The sequence below is a fragment of the Lissotriton vulgaris genome, chromosome 6 (assembly GCF_964263255.1).
Source record: "Lissotriton vulgaris chromosome 6, aLisVul1.2, whole genome shotgun sequence".
NCBI lineage: Eukaryota > Metazoa > Chordata > Amphibia > Caudata > Salamandridae > Lissotriton > Lissotriton vulgaris.
Window position 1 is genome coordinate 514,953,792 of NC_141694.1, and position 12,788 is coordinate 514,966,579.

The following is a 12,788-nucleotide window of genomic DNA, read 5'->3' on the forward strand; positions in this document are numbered from 1 at the left end:
GACCCCCTCTGCAGGCCTAGGGGATCAGGGGGTCTGTACCCTGCCCCTTTTCTTGTTTTCCATCCTTACCTTATTTCTCTGTTTTCTTGTGACTCGGTTCTACAGAGTCACAAGATGGCTGCCAACACTTCCTGGTTTGGGGTGTTGGCAGTCAATCACAGTGAAGCTCGTGCTTGGGAGGGGGTCGCAAACCCACCGCTTTCCCAGATATCGTAACTTTTCTTTTTTTAATTTCTTAGCAACTACTGAACGGATTTACACCATTTAAAAAAAGGTTGCTTTCTGAACCAAGCACTACCTTTGTGCAAAGTTGGGTGTAATTCCGTTCAGCAGTTCGGTCTGTAGCCGTGTCTAAAGTTTCCTATGGAAAATAACATGGGGAAAATACATTTTGGGACCCCCTTTTTTCTTGCCCCCTGCTTGGCGAATCACTTCAAAACTTTCAAGACAGGAGCTGACCAGAGCTGATCACTAGTTTTGAACATTTTGGGAAGATTCGTCAACCGACGCCAAAGTTATTGGGAAAACAAAAAACACTTTTCCTATGGAAATTAGGTCCTAACTATAACTACCTACTGGTGACCGCCAGTAGGTAATATATATATTTATGTATATATATTTTCACTGAAAAAACCTTAGGTTTCAGACATTTTAAAGTTAGGAATTAGCATTTAAAAAACCTTTGAAATTCACTGAAAAAACATAGGATTCAGGGGTTTTATAGTTAGCTGAACATTTCACTCGTACAAAAACATTGAAATTCCTCTGTTATAGTTAGTTCTACTAACTATAACTCGCGTGCCCGCAATCCACTGCTGATGATGTCACATAATACAACATTCATGACATGGTCAGTGACCCCATCCCTCTCCATTGGGGACCGTGGGGGGTCTCCAATCCCCCCACAGTCCCGCCAGCTCCCCGCCTCCTGCGGGAGCCGGCATTGTTTTTCCACATGGGAGCAGCTAACATGCTGCTCCTCATGTGGAAAAGCAATCTGCTTTGCTATTTGGAAGAGAGAGTATGTTTCCCTGCTCTTTCTTCCAAATAGCAAAGCAATTTTCTATGGCAGGGTAGGAGCCTTCGAGGCTCCCACCCTGCCATAGCAAACTACAGTGTCCCGGGGTGGGCACCCCGGAACACTGCAGGAGCCGAGCCTGGGGTGGCGGTCCCCGGGGCCCTCAGGCCCTCAGGCTCCAGGATGGGGGCCATACGGCCCCCCTCCTACCTTCTTCAAAGCCCCGGAGGTTGGTGGTCCCCTTGGCTGGGGGGCCCCCAATTTCCATATTTAGATCCTTGGAGAGGTGGCGGTCCCTGGAGCGTGTGTGGGGGGGTTCAAGCCCCCACACAGGTTTTCTTTAAATGAAATTAAAAATAAGCCCCGGGGGTGGTGGTCCCTGGGGCTGTGGGGGGCACTTTGCCCCCCGCAATGTAAATTACATTGAGCCCCGGGGGTGGCGGTCGTCGGGGCTCAGAGGGCCTTAGAGGCCCCCAAACATTATACTATTAAGCCTCGGGAGGTGGCGGTCCCTGGGGCCAAGGCTGCGGGGCGTGTGTGCCCCCACATATTTTAAGTTAAAGCCCTGTCGGTGGCGGTCCCCGGGACACTTTTTTCACTGTGCCCCTGGCTAATTAGACTAATTATACTTGTAGCACGGGAGCCTGCACTTCGTTTTTTTTTTTTTTTTAATCGCCAGGATCCGCACATCCTGCGTGGATTTTGATGATTTAAAAAAAAAAAAAACATTTTTGGCCTTTGTGGTCCTTGTGGGACCTCCAAACAGGCCTAGGGGGTCAGGGTCTTTCTACCCTGCCCCCTTTTTGCGTTTTGCGTGCTTTTTTATAGGTTTCTTGTGCCTTGGTTCTACCGAGGCACAAGATGGCTGCCAACACTTCCTGATTTGGAGTGTTGACAGCCAATTATAATACAGCACGTGCACAGCAGGTTGCGCTTAGGGTGCGAGTATCCTACATGGCCATAGATATATATGTACTTTTAAATGTCATTTTCTCCGGAACTACGGAATGGATTAACACCATTTAAGCAAAAGGCACAAGTGTGAACCTATGACTACTTTGGTGTAATTTCATTCAGCAGTTAGGGCTGAATGGTTCCTATGGAAAATTGCATGGGGAAAAGACGTTTTGGGACCCCCCTTATTTCTCGGCCCCGCTTCACGAATCGCCAGAGACTTTCAGGATAGGAGCGGACCGAAGTGCCCCACCAGTTTTGAAAATGTTGCGAAGATTCGTCAACGGGAGCCAAAGTTATTCCAAATAGAATGTTGCAAATTTCCTATGGAAAATAGGTCCTAACTATAACTATCTACTGGCGACAGATAAAATACATATATATATATCCGTGAGCAAGACAGCGGACGCTGTCGAAACGCGTTGGTGTTTGTTGTTTTTTTGACCCCATGGATTAATAAATCACTATGAAACTCTGAATGCAGTGAAGTGCTGGAATTGTTTTCAAAAGCGACTCCATGTTTTCGCCCTTGAAGGGAGAGATATTGTGCAAATAAAGAGCAGTTGGGCTCAACTGCGGGAGTGACGCGACCACGTTTGCAGCGCCGATTTGGGGAAGGAGAGAGCCATAAGGAAGTGATATATATATATATATATATATATATATATATATATATATACACACACACATATATATATATATATATATATATATATATATATATATATATATATATATATATATATATATTACAATCTTCCCCTGCGATCAAGAGACTCACAGGCGAAATGCGTATATGAATTTTTTGTTTCCTTAAATAAATCTGTGAATTCTATTTTATTGCAGACACTGTTGTTGACTGAGAACTTTGCAGCAGAATATATTGCCTCAAAGTTTGTTTATGTGCTCCCTCTTTTGAACAATTAAATATGCTCACTGGGATCTCTCTCTATGGGTTTTATTTCCACGTGTTCTCTGATGGTTTTATAAACAACCCCTCTTTTTTTCGTCTATTATGCAAAATTCACTTCAATTTTCTTCACTTGAGTCATAGATGGCAATGGATATTTGAGTCTAAGTGGCACAATGTATTTAAGTGTTATGTGAGTTCACTGGTAATGTTGGAGATATCCTTTGGGAGTAGATTCCTGAAGGAATAAGTAATGTTAGGGTCCTGGGCTCCTTTAAAAGTATTGTCTGCTGTTTACCTGCGGGGCCTGCCCACTTGCAACAATTTAATAACAGCATTATCTATAGCTGAAAATGAATAAGTCCATCAATTCATTGTTTCCTGCCGACCTAACTTCACATTGGATTGTTCATCAATCACACTTCTGCTTACAGCATTTGCTCAAAAGAAAGCTGGCACATTAGAAAAAGTCGAGGGGATGTGAATAATAAAAGGCAGATGTTATAATTCATGAGGGGGGAAGAAAAGTAAGTGAAATTAATAGGGACATTTGCAAGAACAGAAAGATGAGGGAGTCTTATTTATATTACTTTACACATATACTCAGTACTTAACGTTCACATTGATTTCCATGATTGAATCATCTTTAACTTGAGAATCAATATTGGGTAGGTCACTTTGCACAAATGGAAGTATGGCTGAACCATATGTGGTTTATTGTGAGTCCAGATGCTTAATTAAATGGGTTCAACCTAGAAGGCATATTTGTTATTATGTTTGTGGAAAAGTCCTTACCGGGAATTGAGAGAATGAGGAATTTGCCTTTTATTTGTGGCTTCATCTTGCACCACTTTGTTTGAGTTTTTGGGCATCATGAAAAAGATAGTTAGGTCCAACAATGTTTGTTATTTATTTCAAGTTGACTACTGCTGTCTGTTGCTTTCTTTGATTCATCTTGGGCACTTAATATGTCCCTGCCCTCTACTACCACCTGCATCCTGAGATCATCATAGAATGCAGTTGGCTTAACTGTTATGTGAGTGTTTCTCTTATCTGATGATGATTGACTCTACCAGAATTATATTGTCCTTACTGTGACATTTCCCCAAGGGGGTGGCATGTTTGTCAGTGCATGGTTGTTATGGATGTCAAGTCAAGTGTTTTAAAGATTCTTAGGCTTTTCAAATAAAGGAGACAGTGAAGTGGCTATGAATTGCTGTATGAATTCAGCCTCCACGGAAGTGGGCTCTTTGAGGAATTTGCCTTGTCCTAATTTGGGTGGATGCTGGCAGAAAAGACTATCACCCAGTCCTCAAGCGCTCTCTAACTCTTGTCCAGTAGAGAGGGAAGTCTCTGTTTGGTATGTTCAATTTTTGTTTTGTAAGAAGTGCCTAAATAGTCTTGGGTCAGTGGTATCTTCTCGGAGTTCTTTAACGTCTCAAATTTGCAGCTACCTCTTTCAATCATCACAATCTCTGGCTCTAATGGCTCTCCATTGAGCCATCAGGATTCCTCTTTATCATTTGAGCATCTATTTTATTCTGTAGGCCAGTACTTTCCATCGCTTAGGTCCTTAATCTTGATTGGTCTGGCCATCATATGGACATTTATCACAACAAAATGTTCATCACTTCTGGTACTTTTCCTTGTTAGACAACATATCTCCTTTTTTATGCTACTTTTACTTGGGTTGATGTAGGAGTGATGTTTTGTGATAGACAATATCTCACTCAAGGATGGACCCTAAACATCTTGATAGGGATTTGTGCTCCTGGTGATTTATTAGGTGGATAATCTATTATGTAAATTAAGGAAGGATATCTCAGTTTATGCATACCAGTCTCCTATGCCCCTAACACCAATTAGTCATCAGAAATAATTTGCCACAGTATCTTGCACATATGCACACAGTACAGTGTGTACTGATACCAGTGCTGTAGTAGTAATAGGGTTAATGCAGTTTATGAGCATTATAAGCAGCGTATACAATCGTGATATGCCTGTCCAATACTTCTGAAAGTTTTTTGTGTTTAACTTCTACATGTGCTCTAAACATCCTTTATCCTCTCACGCGCTCCCCGTGACACCCAATATTAGAGGGGCCCAGAATCTGAGACCAAAGCCATCACATTTCTCAGGCCTCTATACCTACCATAACAGCTTGGTAACCTGCATCATTAGCCGTACAGGCATATACAGCAACTCACAGCAGAAGTGTAATTCCCCCTCATCTGGATTTCTAATTCTCCTCCATCCAACAGTCGATGGCAAACTAGACTGGAGTCCAGAGAAATATGGTCTCCAGCTGACCAGAGGCTGGTACTAGCCTCTTAAGATCTGAATCAAGGAATGGTTCAGAGGCACAGAACAAAGATCCATTCTGCTGTGAACAGTGGGGGTGGAACAGAATGCTACACCATGCATTATCAGCGCAAGCATGGCCACTTCCATCTCTGAGTCTTCAGGCAACTATCTTGAAATATACTCTTTCAATTTCTGTGCTCACATCTATCTCTCGCTGTCACCTTTGGAAATATATTCAACCTATATTTTTGACCTATTTTCTACTTATTGCTCAATAAATTGTGATCATACTTCCGTTTTCTGAATATCACTCTTATTGTACTTTTGTTTTCTGTTTTAGGTTGCTGCTCCTCTCATTTACTTTCTCCCATCACCTAGTCATCTGTATTTATTTACGGCCTGTGATTTGTATACAAACATGTTTTCTCTTCTCACATCACTCCTCACCTTAATTCATGATGCTAGCTAGCTTTACATTTCAACTAGACTTCCCTTTTATCCACATTTTGACACTGAGCACTGGTGCCCCACTCATCCCTGGGTAATCCTCCTTGCATGAACTCTTGGGGCTAGCTCACAACACATTTTTGGCTGGTGGTATTTCATGTCCTTGGTGATACGTTAAGACAGTGCTTGGTGCAAAACACCTATTATCCTGTATCATGAAAGCAGGTTTTGGTGGTTGTATTGTGTGACAAGAATGTTTGAGAAGTTTGATGTCTTGTTGCGTTCTGTTTTGACTGTTTTGTTGCATTATACAGAGTGTCTTTTTGAATGTGCTACCATGTTGCTTTGTGCATGTTGTTGTGTTACATTCTGTTGTTTACTTTTGATATGTTAACAAGTGCAGATACATTACCAGCCAAAAGCAGCAGATAATTGTATAGTTCCCATTACAAGCAACCATTTAGTACTCCATACAGTGATAAAATAGACAATGGCGGCTGCCTCGGAACGGGGTTGGTGAGGTGGGCGGGGATGGGTTGAAAAAAAATATAAACGTACCTTCTCTGCAGCGCCGCCGCATGCCTCTCCCGCTGTGGCATGCCCCTTCTCCGTCCTTGGTCTGCTGCAAGCACCCAGGCTTCCGGACTCCCCCAGCCAAACATGACTTTGCAAGAGCAGCATCGTGATTGGTCTGAGGATCCTGTTTGGACACTCAGGCAGTGCCTTGGTGCCTGGGCATGTTCTCTATGGAGCTGTGCAACACAGCCCAATAGAGTACATGCCAAGTGGGCATGACGGTTTGGACGGCCTTAGAGGCCCGGCCAAACCATCATTTGCACTTAGAGGTGTGCAAACCCCTCCTCCCCAGCTCTGGTGTCACGGGGCCCAAATAGAACAATAAAATGATAATAACAGCCTGTTATTATCATTTTATTTTTATTGTTTGCACTGCTGGAATAGCAGTGGGGCAACGCTCCTCCGCCTTAGTGGAGGAGCCGCCACTAAAAATAGCACTGCTCCAGCTCTTCAACTGTTTAAAGCCAGTCAGCCAAAAACTGTGGCAGAGAACATTTTTTCATTTAGCACTCCCTGTGCTCAGTTTATGTGATATGGCCATTTGTACCTCCTATAGGCACTCCCTCTGCGCCTTAATTTTCAATAAACACTCATATATATGTAGGAGATTTTGAGGCAGTGTAAGCTTACTAGTAAGAAAAAACCTTGAATATTGCATTTATATTTTATGCATGTATACAATAAATGTAATGATCAACAAAAGATATGTGTATAAATGGGTATCAGTTAGATGGGAATGGCTTTACTAACAACTGACAAAGCATTCAGTGTAACCTGTGTTAACATGTAAGCAATGTTTTGTTTAAGTTGAAAAGAATGACATGTAATCCAGAATCAGTAATGCAGATTGGACCACAAAACATGTTGGCTTGGAACATTTCTTACTGTGGCCCTTCCTCACATAGCTGTATTTGGAAAGGAAAATGCTAACACACTGAGAGTACTTCTGACTATTATTTGTTCCGTAAACGTTCACAACATGTTCTGTGGCCCTTTCCTAAAAAAAACATAGCCTTCTTTGCCCTTGTCCGTCGCTCTGCCTTCTGAACCCTCCCACATCTTGTCTGCCCCCTCAGAAGTGTTCATTGCCCTTGAGCCTAGCCCACAGAGCTCTACTGTGCCTAGTTCCTGTTGGTTCCTGACAGATGCTGGACTTAATAGACCCACTTTGAAGACAGGAGGTGACCGGAAGTAATATTTTCATTGTGTTCTACAGATTTGGTTGCCAATCATATTGATCTACAGACATGGCTGGATCCAATGGTGCAGCCACACTTGGCACTTACCATAGGGGAGCACCATGTTTAGAAACAACATGGGTTTTAAACGTACCTGTGTGTCCATCAGTTTTTAGGCATCCATAAAAATGTTGGCATAACTATGGGGATTAATCTTCCTGCTGGAGAGAGATCGGAGTTTGTCTAATGGCAGTTTCCACTCCTGAAAAAGTAGCGCAGAGGGTTAAGATGCTGTGCAAATCATCCAGTTATATTTTATGTGGATCGCTTAGCAGGTTACTGCTTTTGTCAAGGAGATCCTTTTTTTTTAATTTACAGAGTTTTATATAGCGCAAATTTGACCTGAGGGTACTGGGTATCAGAGCGCTTTAAACAAGCACCAGTTGCGTTACACGAGGACACATTCATTTATGTTAGGCAGGGGGAGATTAAATGATTTGCCCAGAATCACACAATGTTGCGCGTCCTTGCCAAGAATCGAACCCGTTTCCCCAGATTTACGCCGTTGTTGCGTCACTTTTGTGATGCATGGGCGGCGTAAACCATGTGCCACGCTGTGCCTTATCTAGGGAGATGCGTCACGTTGTAAAGCCCTGCGCCACATGAAACCTGCATTAGGTTTCATGTGGGCAGTCCAGCACAGGGTGGGCATTCCGTCGCAGGAACACCTCGTAAAAATGACGCAGTAAAATCTACAAGATTTCACTGAATCACTTTTATGTCCATGCTGCGCCAATACCCTGCGCCTGCTTGAAGCAGGCGTAAGGAGTGACGCAGCATATTAGGCATTGGGCGCCCATGAGCCTTGCTGGAGCCACGTCCTGCTTGCGACACGACTCTAGCAATGCGCGCCCTTATGCCACAGGATGCGACACACATTGCCCTCTCCTTGCGCCACTGTACGCCGCATTGTAAATGCAACACATTTGCTGTGGCACAGGGAGGGAATTGCGTGTCGTTTCTGTTCTGCCGCATCCCTGCTGATTTGCGTAGATGCGCCAGAACTCGTAAATCTGCCCCTAGTATATAACAGTGAGCTATAAACTGTCTTCAAAGAGCTGTATGCAAATGGAAGGTATATCAATCAATCAATCAGAGTACTTGTAAAGCGCGCTACTTACCCGTGAGGGCCTCAAGGCGCTAAGGGGAGGGGGGTTGCTGCTACTGTTCGAAGAGCCAGGTCTTGAGGAGTCTTCTGAAGGCGAGTAGGTCTTGGGTCTGCTGTATGTGGGTGGGGAGGGTATTCCAGGTCTTGGCGGCAAGGTAGGAGAAGGATCTGCCGCCGGAGGTCGTACGTTGGATGCGGGTGAAAACGGCGAGGGCGAGGCTGGCAGTCCGGAGCTGGCGGGTGGGGGTGTGGAAGCTGAGTCTGCTGTTCAGGTAGGCTGGTCCGGCGTTATAGAGTGCTTTGTGTGCGTGGGTGAGGAGCTTTAAGGTTATCCTCTTGTCGATGGGGAGCCAGTGTTGGTTTCTCAGGTTGGGGGTGATGTGGCTGCGGCGGGGGACGTTGACGATCAGTCGGGCGGAGGCGTTTTGGATGAGTTGTAGTCATCGTAGGTGTAGTGTATAGGTTTGAGCGTTCTGTTTATTCGCTGTTTTTCACTATCCTAATGTTGCTAAAAAGGGTTTGTTGGAGTATGAAGACCATTCTTATTTGTAAAGCATCCACTGTTGTATGTTTTAAATCCTGAGTTTGTGTTTCTCCAGACCAAACACTCTTAATATATACTTCCTACTACTATCCGTGACATATGAATCCTACTTTGAGTAATCCTCAATGTTTTGTATGACCTGTATGATTCATGAATTCTGAATACTATGTACGTTATATAAAGTAGTCTTACACTCTAAACTGGGATGAGTAGCGCTAAAAAACAAATGAAATCCATGCGAGAGGGGCTATGTAGAGATGAGGGGCACTTGCGGAATGTGGCGGGAATTCATGGAGAAAGAGGTTTTTGTGTTAGCGGCGCCAAAAGAGATTGTGACACTGGGTGCCACCGGCACTAAAGCTGGCCCTGTCTACAGAGGTCTGTGACTGGCCATTGGAAACTGTTTTCATTTAAAAGGAACACAAAATTGTAGAGCTCCCTGTGCACATTACATTTAGATACTGCAGTACTAATACAGACATGCAAAATACACGTGAGTTAGACTTCTAGCAATGATACATGTATAGTGATTTTCGTTTACAATTCCTCTAACTCACTGTGGTGATCTTTTGACTGAAAGTGTGCTTCAGTTGATTGGAACCTGGCATAATGATTTCATTACTGCAAACATATCACACATTGCTTTTTTACATTTTGGATTCTCTGCACAACCTTCATACTGAATGTATCTATAGCAACACAGAAAGATCATGGTGGCATCTTATCGATGGCACGTGCTCTCATATCACAGGCTACAGTGCTCGCATAAAGAGAAATAAGGCATATGTCACGTTACCCGTCTTCCTCCTTCTTCTGTCTTTATTTCATCAAATGGTTCAGGGAAGGATAAGGCGTGCCAGGAGAAAAGAAAGAGATTTATGTGAGCTGGAGAGCATTTGAACCATACATCAAGAGCACAGAGTGACAATGTGCCTGTCTATCTTTCATCTGTTTTACAATTGCCATAGAAGGTAGGAGCCGGACAGCCATGAGAATGTACCTTCCACCATCAATGACAAATCACAGGCATGCTATCAAAAAGAGAAAGCGACACGCATTCAGGTGCCTAGTCTTGCAATGTTCTTTGTTGGCACTGCTGCAATCATTCTGTGATAGTGAACAGACTAATCCAAGTAGCTTGATGGATGCTCATCTCAATGGTTGTGTGCTGAGATAAAACCTGGTGTTGGATGTCAGCAGGGCATTAAAGACTGGACTCGCCATTAGAATCAACACAGTGACCGACTGGTGACCCCAATGCTTCACATATTGGGCCTCATGGAGCAACATCTGTCTAGGTTTCTGTCCGTACATCTACCTACCTTTACGTGTAAAGTAAGGATCCGTAAAGCAATCTTGCTTTTTATTTGATTAAAATATGTTAACACACGTAAGCTGACGTTAGGACAAGGAAACAGAGAACTAACCCTTACATTGGCTAATTAGGTAATTTATTTGCAAGACTTCATGATAACACATCAATTCACGAGGCTGCACGGGAATGAGGATTTGAAAGAAATGTGCTCAACTTTTTTCTTGGACAGGTCGTATCTTTGCCATCAGCCATTATAATTTTACTGAGTAATTAAAGACAATGAGACTTGGTTTAACAATATACATGCAGTCAGATTACTCACACACCTCACACTCTGGTAAATCAAACTTTTCTCAGTTCAGCCTGTGACTACACCCCCAAGCACCCACACAGAAAGAAACAATACACCACTAATGTAAATACAATAATCAACGGCGGTGCAATACACAAGAATCCAGTAGACGTAAGGGTGTGAGGTCTAGAGGTTACAGTTTTACAACTGAGAAGCCAAAACGGGTAGGGTAGAGTCAGTTATATGTATTTTTTTTTGCAGTTTTATATCGCTTTAACTCGACCGAAGATGTTAGAGCACTTTACATGAGCACCAGTTACTTTACACAAGGACACATTCATTTTTTGTTCTTTTTAGGCACAGGGAGATTAAGGGGCATATGTATCAAATACTCTATTAGCGATTCTCAAATAGCGATTTGTTGAGAATTGCTATTTGAGAATCGGAAACGAGATGTAAATAAGAATTCGCAAATAGTTAGTGATTCCTTGGCATTCCTTAATTGTGATTAGCCAAGTGCGAATCGCAATTAAGGAATAACTTCCAATTCATTCCTATGGGCCAGTAGCCCCCTTGGAATGAATGGGAAGACATTCTCAATTTGTGATTCGCAATTAGAGAATCGCAAATTGAGAATAATTTCAAGGGTGCAAGGGTGTCATAAGGACACCCTGATGCACCCCTGAAATTAGCATGTGTGCACATATGGCGCACATACATCCCACAGAAACCGGTCCTAGGATGCTTGATTCCGGTCCAGGAAAGACATGGCTTAGAAGTTCCGGCTGGACTGTTCCCATGAGGCACAGGGTCAAGGCTGATTTGCATATGGCCATGTCTGAACTGGGGTGGTGTGGAGTGCAAAAAAAACAATGGATTTAGGCCCAGATCTCTGTACTGGGGTGAATGTATGACATTGTTCTGCATTCTGTCCATCAATTGTTGTTTTTGCAATCAACTCAGTGTTATGTCAAGCTTGTGAACCTGGAGCTCTATGGATCCAGGCATTTAAAAAAACTCAGATCCGATTTGAACAGAAAGCTCTTTTACTTGTCAACCATTTCAGGTTTTCGGATCTGGAGTTGGAGCCGTGAAACCAAAACATCCTGATTGGCTGGCTGCAAAATATGGAAAGAAACTGGGGTTTCCATGACAGAATACAGGAAATCGGTCCTCGCAGCTTTAGAAAAAAGTAAACAAGCAAATTGGGGCAGGGTGAGTACATCCTGACCCTAAGCCCATGTGTGTCGGGTGGAGGAAAAATGGTTCACCCAATATTTATATATTTAAAAAAATAATTTTGACACTGAATTTGCAGACCCATCTGTAGGATTTGTAAATCCAACGAGGTCCCCAGTATTTGAATACTCCAGCTCAGAATGACAAATCAGGGGCAAGCGTCACAGCTTGGTAAACCCGAATCCAGGAGAAGCTTCATAGAACATTGTTGACTTGTTGGATGTGTGTTTCTGGAACCACAGATGTAACAAAGGTCTTAAGAGCTTGTCCTGGGCTCCTGGTAACCAGACTGTGGAGCGTGTACTTATGAACCGAAAATCTAATTTTGTATTTGCAAGCCTTAAAAATATTCTAAAGGAAAAAAAGGACCTGGCCATAGACCAGGCTTGTGCTCAACCCCTTGTGTGCACAAGGGGTTGTCTGTCTGTGGGGTTATGGGTATAGGACCTGTTTAAAAGGCAGGCAATGGGAGGGTTGGTCATCAAATGCCTGGTACTGTGGTAAACTCCCATATGTCATTTAGCTTTGGAATTGGCTTGTGCAGGCCTGCTAGATGCCCAGGCCGTGTGGCTTGCCATGCACAACAAGGGTTGGCCGTCCACAGTGGGTTGGTCACAGGGCCTGGTCAAAGGATAAGCCCTTAAGGCCAACCCCCTCTGTGAAGATCTGAAGGTTGCAAACAGGGGTAGATGGATGGTTTTGGAAGGATGGTATAGGGCCAATTCAGATACCTTGTGAAGAAACAAATGCACACTTTTACCATGCATAGTAGGGTTGGCTACCAGTGGTGAAAGGGCCACAGGGGCGTAGCCAAAGTCCAGGACCTGCAGACAGTCCATGCTG

The 12,788-nt window shown here is 43.5% G+C and overlaps 1 protein-coding gene across 1 annotated transcript in view; it reads right to left on the reverse strand.

The window, feature by feature from the left end:
* The window catches only part of IMPG1 (interphotoreceptor matrix proteoglycan 1), a 1,383,550-nt gene that overhangs the window by 818,727 nt on the left and 552,035 nt on the right, over nt 1–12,788 (reverse strand). Inside the window, exon 9 of the mRNA XM_086925652.1 lies at nt 9,896–9,916. Within this exon, the coding sequence (XP_086781778.1) occupies nt 9,896–9,916 (21 nt within the window). The remainder of the gene's footprint in view (nt 1–9,895; nt 9,917–12,788) is intronic.